This window comes from Anas platyrhynchos, chromosome Z (genome assembly GCF_047663525.1).
Source record: "Anas platyrhynchos isolate ZD024472 breed Pekin duck chromosome Z, IASCAAS_PekinDuck_T2T, whole genome shotgun sequence".
NCBI lineage: Eukaryota > Metazoa > Chordata > Aves > Anseriformes > Anatidae > Anas > Anas platyrhynchos.
In genome coordinates, this window is record NC_092621.1 from 51,267,899 (window position 1) to 51,287,662 (window position 19,764).

At 50.5% G+C, this 19,764-nt stretch overlaps 2 protein-coding genes across 2 annotated transcripts; both read left to right on the forward strand.

Annotated features, from left to right (window-relative positions):
• The first annotated feature begins 1,360 nt into the window (after positions 1-1,360).
• On the forward strand, positions 1,361-2,906 carry LOC140000778 (uncharacterized). Its single transcript, XM_072031538.1, has 2 exons — positions 1,361-1,591; positions 1,731-2,906. Exons 1-2 carry the CDS (start codon positions 1,368-1,370, stop codon positions 2,791-2,793), a joined length of 1,287 nt encoding a protein of 428 aa, XP_071887639.1. The 5' UTR covers positions 1,361-1,367; the 3' UTR covers positions 2,794-2,906.
• Positions 2,907-10,837: 7,931 nt separating this feature from the next.
• LOC140000761 (uncharacterized) lies at positions 10,838-13,243 on the forward strand. The gene is made up of 2 exons (XM_072031500.1): positions 10,838-11,935; positions 12,068-13,243. Exons 1-2 carry the CDS (start codon positions 11,712-11,714, stop codon positions 13,128-13,130), a joined length of 1,287 nt encoding a protein of 428 aa, XP_071887601.1. The 5' UTR covers positions 10,838-11,711; the 3' UTR covers positions 13,131-13,243.
• Positions 13,244-19,764: the final 6,521 nt, after the last annotated feature.

Consider the following 19,764-nt stretch of genomic DNA (forward strand, 5'->3'; position numbering starts at 1 on the left):
GCGGAACCCCAGCTCTCCAAAACTTCCTTTCAGGAGGCTGTATGGTTGTAGAGAGCAGTGCCAGCTACAGCAGAGATCTTCAACGAGGTGAAGGGCAAAGTCCTGCAGCTGAGCAAGAACGGCCCCAGGAAGCAGCACTCGCTGGGAGCTGTCCAGCTGGGGAGAAGGGCTTTGCTGGGAAGGATCTGGGGTCCTGCTTGACACCACCTTGGAGTCACTGCTGCTTTGGAGCACCAAGAGTTGCTGCAGGGTCCTCCAGTGAGACCCAGGTCCCAGTGGCAGAGCCACATCGGACCCTGCAGACACACAGCAGGAACCTGGGGAAAAGCTGAGCTGGGTGAAGCTCTGCAGCCAGTGGACCCTCTGAAACAGTTACTTCTGGAATTTCTTGCATATTTGGAAATCTTTGCTGGATTTCACACTGGCAATGCTGTATCTTCCTGGACTTCCCCAGGAGTCCGTCCCTACATGGGCTTGTGACACTTGTGTCCTGGGTTGGGCCCACGCAGCTTTCAAAAACCTCCAAGCTCTGGGATGCCAACAACTTGCTGGACAAACCATTCAGGTGTTTTGGGAGCCTCCCAGAACTTTTGGTATTTCCTGATCTCCAGCCTGAACCTCCCCAGTCCCAGCTGATGCTGCTTTTCTCTGCTCCTGCTGCCAGGCACTGCTGGGAAGAGCCTGTCCCCATCCCTGTCATCCCTTCTCCCAGGCACCAGGCAGTGCTGTCAGGTGTCCCTAAGCCTCCTCTGGTCCACGCTGAGCCAGCCCCAGCTGCACGCACCCTCCTCACAGGGCAAGTGCTCCAGCCCCACCGCATCAGCGGCCTCTCCTGAACCCCTCTGGCTTGTTGATGTCTCTCCCACCCAGGACCCCAAGGAGGACAAGTGCTGAGCAGAGCAGATGACCCCAGAGAGGGGTGAAAGAAGGGAGAAAAACACTGAGAACAGGTCAAGGGCTGCCTTTGGCTTGGCATGGGAAGAAGCAGGGCAACTCAGAGAACTGGCCAGCAGAGCTGGAGGGTGGGGAGAGCTTGTGGGACTGTGTGGTGCTGCCTCAAAGGCAGGCGTGAGGTTTTATTGACTGGACAGTGTCATTGAATGGACTTGGAGATGTCTGCCGTGGCCAGGGTGATCTGATGGTGCCCTGGGGAGACACGGCCAAGGCTGCACTGCCTGGTGGATAACATCGATGCCAAGAAGAAGACAACCACTTTGTGGGGCAGAGTGGTAATGACATTGTGCTAGACACAGACGCAGGTGCCGGGGCCAGAGCCCTGCCAGAGCGAGCCCATTGTGATGTCTCCGAGCGATGCACTGTGAGAGCCGTGAGCGACGCATTGTGACTGCGTGGCCCTGGCTGCTCATATGCGGGCGCAGAGTCCCACCGCGCCGGCTAGTGCCCGCACTCCGGCTGAGCGGTTACGTGAGGTCTGGAGTGAGGAGCGAGGTTGGCCTTGGTGCTGGTGTCGTGCCCTGGGAGTTGCTGCAGTAGCTCTCAGTGCCCTTCCCAGAGCCATCGGAGCTTCTTCGGCGGCCCTGCGTCGTTCGGGCCGTCGGGAGACCCAGGACGAGCGCTCAGAGCAGCAGAGGTGAGCGCGCTGGGGACATCTTGTCCCGGGCCCTGGGCCCTGGGCAGCTGGAAGGGTTTCCTCCTTGAGGGAGCTGCACAGCTCTTGCAGCCGGCCCCGGCTCGGCCCATGCCCATGGCCTCTTGTCTGCCTTTTGCAGTGTGACTCCTGCTGCTGCAGCGCCGGTGAGAGGGAGCGGCTCGTCATCGCCACTTCTCCCCAGCTCACCTCAGCAGGTGGAGAGCATGGCCACAGAGCTGGACGCCCGCTGTCCCATCTGTCTGGACAGCCGGGTGAACACCAGCTACGTGCTGCCATGCCTCCACCGCTTCTGCTTCGCCTGCATCCAGCGGTGGGCTGAGAGCAAGCCCGAGTGCCCCCTCTGCAAGCGCAGGGTGAGCTCCATCGTGCACTCGGTGCGGGCGGACAACAGCTTCAAGGAGCTCGTCATCCCACCACCTGCGGAGGCACCGCTCGGCGCCCAGCAGGCAGACGCAGCTCCTGCCCAGCCAGCTGCCCGACCAGAGGCTGCAGGACCAGTGCCCGCAGCCTCTGTGGGCGGCCTCCACCCCTTCGCCTGGGCGTCCCTCTTCCGCCTCTACCCTGCTGTGCTCCAGCCCCTGCTGCCCTGGCTGCGCCACGAGCTGGGGCAGCTCCTCGGGGATGACGGCAGGGCAGCCTCAGAAGCGCAGCGCAACGTCATCTCAGGGCTGCGCTTCTTTGGCCTGGACGAGGGGGCCCTCGCCCTGCTGCTCAGGACCTCCCTGGGCAGGCAGACGGCCGGCTTCGTGCAGCGGCTCCTTGCCGCTGCCGTGCAGCATTGCAGCGGGGAGGCCCGAAACATCCTGGGCCTGGGGGCCTCCCCAGCTGCCGCAGGACAGGAGGGCAGCCCTGCAGCAGTCCCCAGCCACGCTGCCGCATCGCTGGGGACACCAGCAGCCCGCCCAGAGAGCTCCGAGGGAACCAACGCACAGGAGCTCTCTGGGACCTCAACCGCTGCCCTCCGCCGGGGACCCAGCCACCGTCCATCCAGCCCGGTTCCTGCACCTGGAAACCAACAAGCGGCAGCAGAGGAGCCGGAGGAGGCCGGGGCTGGTCCCTCCACTGCTGGCCAGGGTGGGGACCAAAGACGCAGGGGGCCCCGGCGAGCTGCCAAGAGGAGGGCCCCCACTTCCCAGGACTCTGCCCCACCCGCAAAGAGGCCACCCCGCCGGCGACACTAGCACAGTGCCCCAGGAGCTGGCCTAGCTGGGGCTGGGCCAGCACATGGGGCACACGCCGGCAACCGGGGGGAACAGGAGGGCTCACGGCACTCTAAGGCTTTTAGACAAAGCAAATAAAGCCAGGAAAACTGCAGAAAACGTCTCAGTATTTGTGACAAGACAGTTGGTGTCTCTGTCCCTACCCTCGCTGCTTTCTCCCCCTTTGCCTCCTGATGTTCCCACCGCTTCCTCGTGTGTCCGCTGGGCCCGAAGGCCATTGGCTTCAGACAGGTGGCCGAAGGATACGTCGATGCAGCCCTTCGCAGGGCCGGCTGGGGTGTCGGTGTTGCTGTGATTTTTCCCCACGTACTACTGAGCGGCACTACTGGGCCGCTCCCCCAGAAAACACATGCTGCCCATTTGCAGGCCTGCACGTCTGCAGCTGCTCGGTGTGCAGACAAGGCAGGAACCCCAAGAAGCTCAACGAGGTGAAGGGCAAAGTCCTGCAGCTGAGCAAGAACGGCCCCAGGAAGCAGCACTCGCTGGGAGCTGTCCAGCTGGGGAGAAGGGCTTTGCTGGGAAGGATCTGGGGTCCTGCTGGACACCACCTTGGAACCATAGGATCGCAGAATGGGTTGGGTTGGAAGGGTCCCTCACGAGCACCCAGTCACACTACCCCTCCCAGCATGCCCCGCCATGGCCACGAACACCTGCCGTTAATTGAGGAGGCCCAAATCTCCGTCCACTGTGGTCTTGACCGCTTCCAGCGAAGGGGAAACCACAGCTTCTCCGAGCAAGCCGTTGCAGTGCTTCAGCACTCTCTGAGCAAAGAACATCTGCCTCAAGTCTGATCTAAATCTACCGTCTTTTAGTTGAAAAACATCACCTTTTCTCCTGTCAGTACCCTCCCTTGTAAAGAGTTTTACAAAAAAGTAAATAAATAATACCCTCAGCAACCAGCACTGGGCAGAGCAATGGTGAGCAGAGAAGTGTAGTGGGTTGACATGGCAAGGCTGTGGAAGCAGAGGGGAGCTGCAGGGACGGCTTTTGTTAGAAGTGGGGCAAAGCTTGTGGTGAGCAATTGTTTGGGGCATCTTTTTGTTAGCTTGTTTGTTTGTTTTTGTAATTTTGTTTTCTTTTATACTTACTTACTTTTTAAAGTGTCCTCATATCAGCTCACGAGTTCTGTTACTTTCCCTTCTTTCATTTCAGACCCTATTCCACTCTGGGGAGAGTGAGCCAATTGCTTCATGGTGCTTTGCTGCCTGCTGGCTAAAAGTAGTCTTCCAGGTGTCAAACACGGGGCACAAAGACTTGGCATAAATCTGTGCAGAGCCTGTTAGAGAGCGGATATTTGTTTAGGATTAGTTAGGGGCCTGATATTCATTCCATAGTTGCCAGTCACAGTGCTGCTTTACTTGCTCTCCAAGTTGTGTTGTGTCGCCCTTCCTTGCCATTTATACTCCCTCTTTTACTGTGTATCACCTCTGGGGTCTGCCTTAAGGTTGCTTTTGGCTTTCTGTCTTTGAAGTGCTGGGCAGCACTCACTGGGGGTGTGATAAAAGCACGGGTCATGAACCTTGTCCAGTGTTTGCACAGAGCACTGCTATCACCCTTGTAGCTCAGGAACCATCTCTTGTGCTGATTCACAATCAGACTTTTCTCTTCGGAGAGCCAACCTTTGCAGGAGACAAGGAGCAGAACCTTCCCCTTCTCCTTCCACCTCTCCTTTTGTCCCTGTCCAGCTACAAAGTTCTTGAGAATTTTACATCTCCTGGGAATATTCAAGCCAACATATTGCTACGGTGGCTCCAAGGAGCTGGAAGGATGGAGAGGAACCAGCAGTGGATGCAGTGGCCCAACAACCCTAGCAATGCCAACAAAATCTCTCTTCCTCCCTGCATCCTGTAGTCTGCATCTTGGCTGTGGAGAACCTGTCCCAACAGGTTATCCTACAATCAGAGAATCACAGAATATCCCGAGTTGGAAGGCACCCATAAGGATCATCGACTCCAACTCCTGGCACCACACAGGTCTACCCAAAAAATCAGACTGTATGACTAAGAGTACACTCTAAATGCTTCTTAAACTCCAACAGGCGTGGTGCTGTGACTACATCCCTGGGGAGCCTGGTCCAGTGCATAACAACCCTCTCAGCGAAGAACCTCTTCCCGATATCCAGCCTGAACCTCCCCTGTGGCAGCTTGACACCATTCCCTCCAGTCCAGGGTGCAGTTGTTGTTTTTATTTTTCTTCTTTTTCCTTTTCCTTTCCCTTTCCCCAACCCCCCTCTTATATATATATATATATATATATATATATATATGTATTAATTTTTAAGCTGCTATTCTCTGAACACTGCTTTTGTGTAACACAGCACAAGATGCTTGAAAGTACTCCACATTTCTTGATTTGGACACTGCCACCTGAACAGCTTGCACAACGGCATCTTTGTCAATGCCAAACCTCCTCAGGAGCTCAGATGACTTCCCACTTCGTGGTACGTGAGATACAGCCAAGTGGTTGACTGTGATACCAGGCTCCCCCACTAGTGCAGCGCGCACCGCTTTTCCAATGGTAGGGGTAGTGGTCCTCCATGGTGATGATTCTGCCTTTGGTTGCTCTTGCATTTTCAAGTATTGTCTTCTTATCCATGGGCTTTCTAGTGCAGGGATCAATCACACGGAGGAAGATTTTTTTCTGCAGAAATACAATGAAGTTATTTTCGACCTGGCCTTGGACAATGTAAGACAACAAGGGCAGCACAGGCAGCCCCTGCAATCTTCTAGAGCCTCAAGGTTCATTGGCTTGAAGAGAATGATGCCTTCCTCCTCACCCACAGGGACCTGTGTCTCAGCTGGGAGGAGCAGCAGTTCCTCTACTCAAGAGAGAGGCACGGTGCAGGCACACCACATGCCACCCTGTGGTTTTACCTGCGTGATTGGAGAGGGACAGGAGGAAGTGGGGTGGAAAATACACCTCGACCCTAGCAGTCAGTCTTGAGTATGTTATTGACTGGAGAAGAATGTTTAGGAGGGGACTGATTCGGCAGGCAGCTGTGCAAGAATGGGAAAGCACCCACCCCCCCGGACTGGGAGTAATTCTGATAGCTCAGACATACCTGCTTATCCAACTGGGATAATAATGACCCACAACACAGAAACCATACGAGAGACTTCGGGTCAGAATGAGAAAGTACTCGCGGATGAGTCCTGAGGATCCTGTAGCCCAAGGGCTCCTGAAAGTTCATTTTGTGAGGAAAGCCTGGCCAGATAGACAGAAAAAGCTCCTGAAGGTGGGAGGATGGAGAGAACGGTCACTAGAGATGCTCCTGCAGGAGGACCAGAAGGTGTATGTCAGGAGGGAAGATGAGAAGGAAAAGCAGAGAGCAAAACTAATAGTGTTCACAGGAAACCAGGTGGTGGGGCAGAGGTTTGGAGATCAAGTTTGGAGAAAACTTTCAGGGGAAGTTGGACCCAGGAGAGAAGGAAGAGGAAGAAAGACATAGGGATGGCAGGCAAGGAAAGCTGCCTGTGTTGCAACCTAAATCCTAGCAGGGACAGGCTTTGAGAAGCTGTTTAAATGTGGCCAAGCTCCATGGCCGCTCCCAATAGGAATATCCAGAGTGGAAGAAGGAGGACACATGGTTTGCTGTTCTAAATTCAGACCAGGGGAGCCAGTGCTTCTCAGAAAGCTAGTCCCACTGAGAGGCCTTGATAAATGAGAAGGGCTCAAGGGTTGAGGTAAAGACAGGGAGATCACTCTACAATGATTGTCATGGGCAAAACACACTTAGCATAGGGAGATGAATACCATTTAGTACTGACTGTCTGGAGCAGTGAGAAACAAAGAAACAAGCTAGGGGCACCTCCCCCCTTGCAATCTCGTCCACCTCCTCCTGGCCTTGAGTGAGGCAGGGAGGCCAGGAGTGGGGGCTGTGGTCAGTCCGTGGTGCTTCGTTCTCACTACTCCTTCACGGTCGCTCTCTCCCCTGCTTTGGCATGGGGTCCCTTCTGCGGGGTGCCGTCCCTCCAGGACTGCTCCTGTGTGGGTTTCTCCACAGGCAGCGGCTCTCTGGGAGCTGCTCCAGGTGTGGGCCTTTGTCACGGGGTCCATCCGTCAGGAGCATGTTGCTCAGGCTTGGGACTCCCACAGGCAGCTGATTTTGAACCCACACACCTCCTGCCCCCCAGACCCCCTGCTCCACGTGGGCTCCTCTCCACGGGCTGCAGCTCCGGCCCGGGGCCTGCTCCTGCGGGGGCTCTCCATGGGCCGCAGCCTCCTCCAGGCCACATCCACCTGCTCCAGCGGGGGCTCCTCCACCCATGGGGGGGCTGCAGCGTGGAGATCTGCTCCATGGGGGACCCATGGGCTGCAGGGGGACAGCCTGCTCCACCAGGGGCCTCTCCCTGCATAGCCCGCAGGGGAACTGCTGCTGCCTGCCTGCCTGCAGCACCTCCTGCCCTCCTGCGGCACTTCTCTTGGGAGCTGCAGGGCTGCTTCTCTCACGCTTTCACAATCCTCTCTCTCCCGGCTGCTGTTGCACAGCAATTTTCTGTTTGTTTGTTTGTTTTCTTTCTTTCCCCCACCTTTTCTTGGGTGTGCTCTCACAGAAGCACAGTGTCACTCATGGCTCGGCTCTGGCTCCCTTTGGATCTGGCTGAAGCTAGCCCTTATGTGACATGGGGCAGCTGCTCGGCTCTTCTCACAGGAGCCACTTCTGCAGCTCCCCAGTACCAAACCCTTGCCGTGCAAACCCAATACACTGCAGCAGCTTTGTCTTTGCTGGCCCATAAAGTATCAGGGCTGAAATTAACTAATGAAACCCTGAAGCTGACAGGGGTAGAAAGGACTGGGGTAACAGTGCTACTTTTGGTGGACACCAAGCTGAGACCAGGGGATAAAATGATCACTGGGCAATTACTATAAGCACCCGAGGCAAGGACTAACTTGCTGGTAAGGGATTTGATGATGAAATTGAACATTTGAATAATCAGTTTTTAGACTGAAATCAAAGTGTTATTAACGGGGTGCTCTCAGGCCCTGAGAGCAAAGATAGATTCGCCTTTGAGTGACAAGAGCCTGAAATGGGGCGAAAGCAACAATACAGGTGGCCAGTTTTACCTTGGGGTATAGAGAGTCCCTGAAATTTTGAGGCAAGTTCTAGAACATATTTTGGAGCAATTCCAACCTCTGGAGGGAGTGCTACTGTTACAGTCTGTGAATGATTTTTTATTGTCAGAAGGGGAGCAAACAGTTGTAAAGAAAGCCACTAACATGCTATTAAAGGAAGAAAACAGGGCTTGAGTATCAAGAAATAAACTACAATGTGTAGAAAGAGAAGTCAAGTATTTAGGGCATGTGGTGTCTGAGGAAAAAATAAAGAATAAATCTAGAGAAGATTCAGGGAACTGGTGAGCTACCCCTACCCAAAACTAAGAGAGAACTACGGAAGTTTGGGGGGTTAATGGGATAATGTCAATTATGGATAGAAGCATATGCTCAGAAGACAAACTGGTTGTCTCTTAAATGCCAAATAAAGCACTGATATGAACTATTTTATATCGAGGGAGTCACTGGGGAGTTCAAGCAATGTGTGATCCACACATTGTGCTATGGAAATACGTATCTGGCTAAACAAGTATGCAGGAGTTGTGTAGTATGTCAAAAGGTAAATAGGAAAATTATCCACAGACATCCTAAAGGGAGGCAATACCCAGGAATTCAACCCTTCCAAAGCGTATGGGTAGTTTTTGCAGAACTCCCTAGAGTAGGTAGATTTACATACTTATTAGTCTTGGTCGATCATGTCTCGGGGCAGGTGAAAGTTTGCCATTCTGTATCTGCTACTGTGAGCACAGTAGCTAAGGTAATTCTAGAGCAGATAATTCCCAGCTCCAGGATCATTGAAAATATTGACTCTGATCAAGGAAGTCACTTTACATCACCAATCTTGCAAGGGCTAACACAGACTGTAGGAATTAAATGGGAATTTCACACTCCTTGGCATCCCTCCTCTTCTGGAAGGGTGCAGTGGATCAGACAGTAAAGAAGCAACTGACTAAGTTAATTCTGGAAACTCTGCTCCCGTGAACAAAATGCTTACTTTTGGCACTGCTCTGAGTGCAAACGGCACCAAGAAAAGAAGTGGTAGTTTCACCATGTTTCCTATTATTTGGATTGCTGCACCTGTGCAAAGGGAGTGAATTACCTCAATTCTGGACAAAAGATGCTTGTCTTAAAAACTGTAAACTTGGGCTGTCGTCCTCTTTGGCATCTCTCAGGACAAGTGGATTGTTAGCCCATATCCCACCCTGGGAAGTCCTGATCCATCCATTCCGAGCAGCAGATTGGGTTCTGATATGAATATGGAGGGAATCAAAGCTATAACCTGAGTGAGACTGACCATTGCAAGTACTCCTGACCACTGAGGTGCCAGTAAGAACAGCTGAGAAAAGGTGGAGTCATCACACTCGTTACGCCTGCGTGAAGGCAGCAGTTGACCCTGAGACCTGAGAGACTGTCCCTCTAGGAGAACCTTTAGAGTTAAAAATTAGGAGAATTTGTCAATCAAAGCTGTAAATTAACTCTTAAATTCTCCTTAGGGAAAAATAAGGAATACAGTGTGTGCCTGGGGAAAAGAGTTGGATTACACAGTGTTCCCAAGGAATTCTGTTCTTATTTTATTTTATTTTATTTTATTTTATTTTATTTTATTTTATTTTATTTTATTTTATTTTATTTTATTTTATTTTATTTTATTTTATTTTATTTTATTTTATTTTATTTTATTTTATTTTTTCTTTTGTTTTCTTTGTTTTGTTTTATTTTGTTTTATTTTATTTTTTACATTAGTATGTATATCATTATTCATAGTAATGGAATTTCAGGGGGTGTGGGAATGTTAACTGGGAGGTAAGGAATTATCCATAGTGTACTGAATATGGTGTACTGGTGAATATAGTGTACTGCAATATGGAATTATAGGAATGCTATTGTATATAATGCACGCCAGACACAACCTGGGAATCATCCTGTAACCTGATGGCTGGTCCCAAATGGCAAGGGGTGGTAGTGGCTATGTGGAAATGAAGCCAGGAAGGTGTTGCCCCTAAGATGTAAGAGAGCTTGTACCCTGGGGGCAATCATTCCAAATGCAACTCTTAATGAAGACATACAAAGCCAAAGGCCCCTTGGGATCCATACACGCAGAATGAAGCGGACTCCAGGTAATCCTCTAGTGAAAAGGAACGCGGCATTTCACAGTTGGGTGTGGTGCTTTATCCATTGGTTAGGGGTGAGTGAATTAAAAAAGGCTATTGTGAATAACTCAGCCATCGCTGAAGAATTACAAAATAACACTCTAGATACGATCTGGGCACTGCAAGAGGTGACAAGTCTGTGAAAGACAGTATTCCAGAACTTAGTGGGATTGGGTTTATTACTGTGAGCCTGCATGGTCTGAGCCTGTGTTACTGGCTGCAGATTGGTTCACACACCATTGGGCCCCATAGACTGATATGCACCCAGCTGGAGCAGCAAATCCCACAAAAGATCAGAGCACACAGCCACTCGCTCACTCTCCCCGGTTGGATGAGGGAGAGAATCAGCAAGGCGAAAGAAAGTGCAAGAACTCACGGCTTGCGATACAGACAGTTTACTAGGTAAAGCGAAAGCCACCCGCACGAGCCAAGCAAAACCAAGGAATTCATTCGCTACTTCCCATCGGCAAATTCGTGTGCCACCACTCCAGGCACCATGGCATTGCACGGTGCCTGTGCCATGGCAATTCATCGTCTGCTCTTGCAGGGCACCTGAGCCCCTACCCAAGCACCACGAGGCTGTCCCTAGTCTTGAGGGCTTCCTCAAGAGAGAGCCCAATGGAGCTGGGGCCTCTGTTTCCATACGGCTTGCTTGGCTGCAATGAGCTCATTTGGGGACCCTGTCTCCATTTCACACGGGCAACGGTTTCTCTGCCGGGACTTCCCCGTGTGTCCCTTCACAGGCTTGTGAGCTCCTTTGTGCTCTGGGCTGGGTCCGCTCAGCTCTTGAAAACCTCCATGCTCAGGGGTGACGCCACCTTGCTAGAAAACCCACTCCGAAGCCCGACAGGGCTTCCTGACTCTTCTTTGTAACCCTGAGAGGACAACTCTCTGCTTTTCCCTATCACCAGCCTGGACTTGTCCAGGCCCAGATCTGCCTCCGCTCCTCCTGCCAGCTACTGCTGGGAAGATCTTGTCCCCGTTCCAGCCATCCCCTCCCCACAGGCACCACGCTGTGCCCCTAAGCCTACTCGGGTCCATGCTGAACCAGTCCCGGCCCCACACGCTCCTCACGGGGCCAGTGCTCCAGCCCCACCGCATCAATGCTCTGCCCTCAACTCCTCCAGCTGGTGGACGCCTCTCCCGCCCGGGACCCCAAGGAGGACGTGATGCCCGGATGAGGCCTGATGGGTGCTAAGCAGAGGGGAACGCCCCGCTCCCCCCAGAGAGGGTCAGAATCAAGGAGATCCCCGAGGGCAAGCCAAGGGCTGCCTTGAGCTAGCTATGGGGAGAAGCAGGGCAACTCAGAGAACTGGCCAGCAGAGCTGGAGGGTGGGGAGAGCTTGTGGGACTGTGTGGTGCTGCCTCAAAGGCAGGCGTGGGGTTTTATGGACTGGACACTGTCGTTGAATGGACTTGGAGATGTCTGCCGTGGCCAGGGTGAGCTGGTGGTGCCCTGGGGAGACACGGCCAAGGCTGCAGTGCCTGGTGGATAACATCGATGCCGAGAAGAAGACAACCACTTTGAGGGGCAGAGTGGTAATGGCATTGTGCTAGACACAGACGCAGGTGCCGGGGCCAGAGCCCTGCCAGAGCGAGCCCATTGTGATGTCTCCGAGCGATGCACTGTGAGAGCCGTGAGCGACGCATTGTGACTGCGTGGCCCTGGCTGCTCATATGCGGGCGCAGAGTCCCACCGCGCCGGCTAGTGCCCGCACTCCGGCTGAGCGGTTACGTGAGGTCTGGAGTGAGGAGCGAGGTTGGCCTTGGTGCTGGTGTCGTGCCCTGGGAGTTGCTGCAGTAGCTCTCAGTGCCCTTCCCAGAGCCATCGGAGCTTCTTCGGCGGCCCTGCGTCATTCGGGCCGTCGGGAGACCCAGGACGAGCGCTCAGAGCAGCAGAGGTGAGCGCGCTGGGGACACCTTGCCCTGGGCCCTGGGCAGCTGGAAGGGTTTCCTCCTTGAGGGAGCTGCACAGCTCTTGCAGCCGGCCCCGGCTCGGCCCATGCCCATGGCCTCTTGTCTGCCTTTTGCAGCGTGACTCCTGCTGCTGCAGCGCCGGTGAGAGGGAGCGGCTCGTCATCGCCACTTCTCCCCAGCTCACCTCAGCAGGTGAAGAGCATGGCCACAGAGCTGGACGCCCGCTGTCCCATCTGTCTGGACAGCCGGGTGAACACCAGCTACGTGCTGCCATGCCTCCACCGCTTCTGCTTCGCCTGCATCCAGCGGTGGGCTGAGAGCAAGCCCGAGTGCCCCCTGTGCAAGCGCAGGGTGAGCTCCATCGTGCACTCGGTGCGGGCGGACAACAGCTTCAAGGAGCTCGTCATCCCACCACCTGCGGAGGCACCGCTCGGCGCCCAGCAGGCAGACGCAGCTCCTGCCCAGCCAGCTGCCCGACCAGAGGCTGCAGGACCAGTGCCCGCAGCCTCTGTGGGCGGCCTCCACCCCTTCGCCTGGGCGTCCCTCTTCCGCCTCTACCCTGCTGTGCTCCAGCCCCTGCTGCCCTGGCTGCGCCACGAGCTGGGGCAGCTCCTCGGGGATGACGGCAGGGCAGCCTCAGAAGCGCAGCGCAACGTCATCTCAGGGCTGCGCTTCTTTGGCCTGGACGAGGGGGCCCTCGCCCTGCTGCTCAGGACCTCCCTGGGCAGGCAGACGGCCGGCTTCGTGCAGCGGCTCCTTGCCGCTGCCGTGCAGCATTGCAGCGGGGAGGCCCGAAACATCCTGGGCCTAGGGGCCTCCCCAGCTGCCGCAGGACAGGAGGGCAGCCCTGCAGCAGTCCCCAGCCACGCTGCCGCATCGCTGGGGACACCAGCAGCCGGCCCAGAGAGCTCCGAGGGAACCAACGCACAGGAGCTCTCTGGGACCTCAACCGCTGCCCTCCGCCGGGGACCCAGCCACCGTCCATCCAGCCCAGTTCCTGCACCTGGAAACCAACAAGCGGCAGCAGAGGAGCCGGAGGAGGCCGGGGCTGGTCCCTCCACTGCTGGCCAGGGTGGGGACCAAAGACGCAGGGGGCCCCGGCGAGCTGCCAAGAGGAGGGCCCCCACTTCCCAGGACTCTGCCCCACCCGCAAAGAGGCCACCCCGCCGGCGACACTAGCACAGTGCCCCAGGAGCTGGCCTAGCTGGGGCTGGGCCAGCACATGGGGCACACGCCGGCAACCGGGGGGAACAGGAGGGCTCACGGCACTCTAAGGCTTTTAGACAAAGCAAATAAAGCCAGGAAAACTGCAGAAAACGTCTCAGTATTTGTGACAAGACAGTTGGTGTCTCTGTCCCTACCCTCGCTGCTTTCTCCCCCTTTGCCTCCTGATGTTCCCACCGCTTCCTCGTGTGTCCGCTGGGCCCGAAGGCCATTGGCTTCAGACAGGTGGCCGAAGGATACGTCGATGCAGCCCTTCGCAGGGCCGGCTGGGGTGTCGGTGTTGCTGTGATTTTTCCCCACGTACTACTGAGCGGCACTACTGGGCCGCTCCCCCAGAAAACACATGCTGCCCATTTGCAGGCCTGCACGTCTGCAGCTGCTCGGTGTGCAGACAAGGCAGGAACCCCAAGAAGCTCAACGAGGTGAAGGGCAAAGTCCTGCAGCTGAGCAAGAACGGCCCCAGGAAGCAGCACTCGCTGGGAGCTGTCCAGCTGGGGAGAAGGGCTTTGCTGGGAAGGATCCGGGGTCCTGCTGGACACCACCTTGGAACCATAGGATCACAGAATGGGTTGGGTTGGAAGGGTCCCTCACGAGCACCCAGTCACACTACCCCTCCCAGCATGCCCCGCCATGGCCACGAACACCTGCCGTTAATTGAGGAGGCCCAAATCTCCGTCCACTGTGGTCTTGACCGCTTCCAGCGAAGGGGAAACCACAGCTTCTCCGAGCAAGCCGTTGCAGTGCTTCAGCACTCTCTGAGCAAAGAACGTCTGCCTCAAGTCTGATCTACATCTACCCTCTTGAAGTATAGAAGCGTCACCCTTTCTTCTATCACTACCTTCCCTTGTAATGCTGAGCGGGAAAGTGCGTTGGGCTGACGTGGCAAGGCCATGAAGGGGAGCTGCAGGGACGGCTTCTGCCAGAAGTGGGATGGAGCTGGCTCCCCCACAAGGGACCCGCTGATGGCCAAAGCAGAGCCAGCGTGCAATGCACAGGGTGCAGCTCCAGCTGCAGCAGGCTTGCCTGTTAGGAAGCGTTTCTTCATGGAGAGGCTTCTCCAGCCTCGGGACGGGCTGCCCAGGGATGAGGTGCGATCCCCATCTCTGGAGGTATTTAAGTGGCAAGTGGTTGTGGCCCAAAGGACACGGTCTCGTCATGGTACTGTCCAGGTGAGGCTGATGTTTGGACCTGATAATCTTGTGGGTCTTTTCCAACCTGGAAGATTATATGCTTCTACAACAGTGCATGCAGGCAGGCCGAGGAAAGAAGGGCACTCACTGCTCTTTTTCAACAGTGCCCCAGGAGCTGGCGATGCCGGGGCTGAGATGGCATGTGTGGCACATGCTGCCAAGCATGGGGGACCGGAAGGCTCACAGCAGTCACAACACGCCCACAGACAATGGCTCCACCACCTCCCTGAGCAACCCATTCCAATGCCTAACTACTCTACAGGAGAAGAAATATCTCTTAATTTCCATCCTGAAACTCCCAAGCCATTCCCTCCAGTCCTATCACTAGTTATCGGTGAGAAGAAGCTGACCCCCTGATCCCCACCCCTTCCTTTCAGGTAGCTGTAGAGAGCAGTGAGGTCTCCCCCGAGCCTCCTCTTCTCCAGACTAAACAACCCCAGTTCCCTCAGCCGCTCCTCACAGGACTTGTGCTCCAGGTCTGTCACCAACTTCGTAGCCCTTCTCTGGACATGCTCCAGGGCCTTGATGCCTTTCTTTTTGACACTTCATGTGTCCAAAACTGAATATAGTACTTGAAGTGATGCATCTCCATAGCAGAGTACAGGGAGACAGTCACCTACTCTCTAGGCTACACTATTCCTGATACAAGCCAGGATGCCGTTGGCCTTCTTGGCCACCTGGGCATACTGACAGCTCATGTTCAATCATGAGTGTCAATCAGCACCCCCAGATCCTTTTCCTCTGCATAGCTTTCCAGCCACTCTGTCCTTGAGATTGTCAATGTTCCTCTGGATAGCAACATGACAATCTGGTGAGTCAGCCGCTCTCTGTAGTTTTATGTGGTCTGCAAGTTTTCTGAAGGTGTGTTCTACCACATTTTCCAGATTATTAATACAGATGTTAAAGAGGAGTGGAACCATTATTGACCCCTTGGGTACTCTACTCATTTCTGGTCTCCAGCTAAAGTTTGACCACAACCCTCTGGATGCAGCCATTCAGTCACTTTTTGATCCACCTCACTGTCAGCTCATCCAGTCCTTACTTCAACAGCTTCTCTATTAGGATCCTTGTTTCCCCCCTCTCCCCATTACAAGTAGCTTTTGAAAAACATAGCCCAAAATCTCTGATTGCACTAGAGGCTGACTGGCTGTCACTTCAAATTCTTCAAGGTTGCTAGTGAAGTCTTCAAATTTCATTTCTGGAAAAATACTTCAGGCCCAGCATACAATCTTCTGCACCAACAAATGCAGGTATTCTGTCTGTGACATTACATATAAACAAAAATGAATATATATGACAGTCTATACCAAGAAACAATTCCAATCTAGCAAAGACATTTTCATGAACATGATGACAATAGGTGAGGCTCTGTTCTCTGTACTCACATACTCTAGGAGAAGTGTCTGTAGCCAAAAGAGCCATGGCAATTTTGTTTATTCAGTGTCTAGTATAAAACTATAATTTATCCTATTCCAATATTAGATTCTACATATATGAATGAGGAATACGTGGTTTGAGGTGACAGGAATAAGCTCGGTAAGTTTTGAGATCACTTGTGTCTCAAGTAATTTTGTACATAGCCTATCAAGTTGGTGTTGACAAACTAGCATTGAGACAACACAGTAGGGAAAAAATGCACACAAATAAAGAGCATTGTTTGAAATTAGTTATGTGGTGTGGTTTTTTAAGTAACATATTTAAACATTTAATTTTGTTGCATTACATAAAGGCAAAAGATTTTCCTGAACCCATTGGAAGAATATAGTGCTTATTTTGTAGGTTCTGGTACCTTATAAGAAAACAGAATTAATTTTCCAGTTCATTATAACTTCTCAGTAAGGTACATCACATTAGCATAAGGAAGCAAAGGAAATTGTTCATTTGCTGCAGAGGTATCCAAGTAGAAATCTCAACACACAACCTAGCTACAAAAATCCTGAGGATGATATTTAACATTAACAAGAACACAGAAACAAGATAAATGAGGCAAATCCATATGCAAATTGGCTGTTAAGAACTTCTTCACTTTGTGTTTGTTTGTCTTGTTTTGTTTTGTTTCTTTTTTGTTTGTTTGTTTTGTTTTGTTTTAAATCTAATCTGTTTTACCAAAAATTTAAAGCTAAGTAGTGAATTATGTGCTTTTACACAAATCCATCTACAAAGTTTGGAGAAAAAAATTAAGATGTTCAGAGCGTCATAAAACTGAGTGCAGTGTAAATCAATCAAACCTTTACACGCAGGGAACAGAAGTAAATTATCACTCAATTAGGTCCACAAACACTGGAGTGCTGTGTGCTGCCTGGCATTGACTGCTGACATACTGGCTTGCTTTGGGAATTGTCAGAGGTGCCTTATATATTCAAATACATGTTTAAATGTTTCAGATTCTGTAGCATGTAAAACTGTGGAGCATTTAATTAACCCTCCTTAAAGATTTAGTGCTTTTTTATTTACTTTTTTAAGAAAATTGTGTTGTGGGATTATGCCTTTTGAATTGCAAATTTAGGTTAAACATCTTATTAGTCTTCTTTGCTAAAGGCATGTTATTCAAAGTTAATGCAAGCTATATTTATAGGTACGTTTTTCTGTCAGAGTTGGGAATTTAAAAGTCTAGAAAAGGGTGCCAGGCTAGAAAAATGAAAGTTCAAAATACTGCCACATTCCCTCCAATGTAATTCCATAGCCTGAAAACCAATTATATGCCATAGGTTATTTGCTACATGCACTCTGCACTAACTCAAGTCCTGGACATTTATTTTCATTATGTAGTTGTACATTTCCAATTTTTGTAACACGTGGGACATCTGGAAGTAATGTTGCCTACTGCCCTAAGTGCAACATAAATGGGATATGGGATAGTTGCATTACAAAGGATATATGGAAATAGGATGCACAGAAAACATACAGATGTTGCATGCAACCCTGAGACATTGCAAATGTGTCTGTGTTCAACACAGCTCTCTTCTCCTGCTGCACACATTGATATCTCAGAGGACAGAAATCAATAAGGCAATTATATTTGCAGCAATGCAGTGCTACTGGCAAAATCCCTATGGTGTTGAGGGCAATAGATCAAGTACAGAAACTTGTGTGAGTCTCAGACTGGAGAGCAACCACATTGCAGCTCAGCGTGCATTGATAGCATTATTATAACCTTTGGGTTTTATGTAACTATCTTTTTTCCCTTTTTCATGAAGTAGTCTACCTTCACATGCTACTGGAAAGTATGCACAACTTTTTCTTTTTTCCCTACACTTTGCTGAGAAGTGTTACTGTTTATTTTACTAATTATGAAGTTCATTTTGCCTAAAGTGAATATTAACTTCACTCGTAGAAATGACAAATTATTTTCGCATGTCAGAATTTGAAAGATTTGGAAGTCTATGTGGTGCCTATTAATGTGTGTTACCTTAGTTATGTTATAGATTCACAACCAGCAGAGTCATAATACGGTAGTGGGGGAATACTTGCATGGTATTGTGTTCTGTAGTTCACTGTACTATCCCACAAACAATTGCAGACACTCCATCCACTATAATGCGGATGCTTTTTGACCACGCTGCTTTTGATGCAGCCCAGGATATGTCTGGAAAATTCTTCAAATGTTAAATACAACACATATTTTGGAAAAAAACACATATCTTTTATATCATATTTTGAATAATTGGATTGTTCTTTTGAATTTCATATTCATCTTTATACATTTGGAGATAAACACAAGCAGGATTTGACCTAGAAACCTCCCAATACCTTAAATCTCATTCTCAGACTTCTCTTAAGTCTAAGGATCTCATTATAGAAGGTCTTGAACTGCTAACAACTCCATCCATCAATAACCATAGGCAGAACACAGCACAGTTACTGAAATCTCATACTGACAGATTTCAGTATGTTTCTCTAAACATGTCAAAATTATTATTTCTGTTCTGCATTAGAATGTAAAAGGATAAATGATTGCAAAGGTACTTATGACACCTAATGATTCAGAGGCCAAAATCATGCTTTCTTTTCTCAAATACACTTGAAATGTGAGGAGTATTTCCTTAAGACCTGCTCACTAAATTTTCAATGTTATAGTTTTGTCATTCAAAAGGAGCTGGCTCCTGAACTTTTGGCAGAATATGTAACAGTCCAAACCTGAAAGACATGATTGGTATTGTTAAGTATTGATAATACGTAGCCATTAGAACTATTGACTGTGAGAGTAAGTAGCTATTAGTACATAAATGTGCTAGTTAACTTCTCATTAAGACTAATTCCCCACTGAGCTCTATAATTGTACAGCAAAGCTGCTAAGTATTGCATGAAGCCAGTTTAAAACAATCTCAGGCATCCCTATTCTTTGTTTCCATCTTTTTTCTGCATGGAAGGATAATCTGATAGATAGATAGATAGCTGTCAAAGATGAAATAAATAAATAAATAAATAAATTTAAAAAAAGGATCTTTTTTCCTCCAATTTTAGCATCCACAAAACCATTTGTTCAGCCCTCTTTCCCTTTGTTTTCTTACATTTGCCACTTGAGTTGCTCTGGGATTTCATGCCTCAGTATTGTTGCTTCCATCCCAGCCACAAACAGATACCATTGCTCACTCTGAAATGGTCACCTTCATTTAAATGTATCTGAGAAACAATCTGTTATCAGAGCCTACCCAGTTCTTGTTTCAACGCCTAAGGCAAATGTCTGAAAAAAATAGTGAAAAATTAGCATGCATGAGAAAAATTGGCATACATTAGCTTGGATGTGACATATGAAACAAGCACCTCCAGCATTACCTGTATGTAAACAAAATAACTGAAAATTATTGCTAGAAATATTTCACAGTCTGGGCTGGTTTTGAGCAACAAGTTAAGCCATGCTTTCATCAATATAACAAAAATTTCACCCAAACTCAGTCCAGACATCATCCCTTACACTTCTCCATGTTCTTTAGGTATACTTTACTGACCAAGAAACACAGTTTATGGTTTATATTGGGTGCTCAGGACCAGGATTTAGAGTTTGTGATTTTGGAACAAAATCCATCAACCAGGGTTGTCTGAACCCTGCAAAGCACCATAAATTTGGTGGCTATCAAAGCAGACCCTTGTCACTGTTTCCATTTCTTCCCAAGTAGAGAACCAAACTCTGGTGTGTTTATTAAGAGTGGTATACCATTACATCAGTTGTGAAAGAAGCTGTAGTGATTTTAGGGCTGGTTTACAAAGAGTAAGTAAAACAGTTGAGTAAGAGCACAAACAATAGCATCCTTTGTCATTATGTCACTGTCTCATATTTGTAACTGTTGTGGCTGAATTTTGTCAAAACATCATTAATGACAGACACCCAAAGAAGCTACAGAGACCTCCCAGTCTTTGCCACAACAGCCAGATGCTGGTGTGCAATAGGTGCAACACTG

Excerpts from the sequence above, each read along its gene's own strand:
- LOC140000778 (XM_072031538.1), top strand. The coding sequence starts at position 1,368 with ATGCGGGCGCAGAGTCCCACCGCGCCGGCTAGTGCCCGCACTCCGGCT. Across the intron at positions 1,592-1,730 it reads GAGCGCTCAGAGCAGCAGAG|TGTGACTCCTGCTGCTGCAG; the intron begins GTGAGCGCGCTG and ends TGCCTTTTGCAG.
- LOC140000761 (XM_072031500.1), top strand. The coding sequence starts at position 11,712 with ATGCGGGCGCAGAGTCCCACCGCGCCGGCTAGTGCCCGCACTCCGGCT. Across the intron at positions 11,936-12,067 it reads GAGCGCTCAGAGCAGCAGAG|CGTGACTCCTGCTGCTGCAG; the intron begins GTGAGCGCGCTG and ends TGCCTTTTGCAG.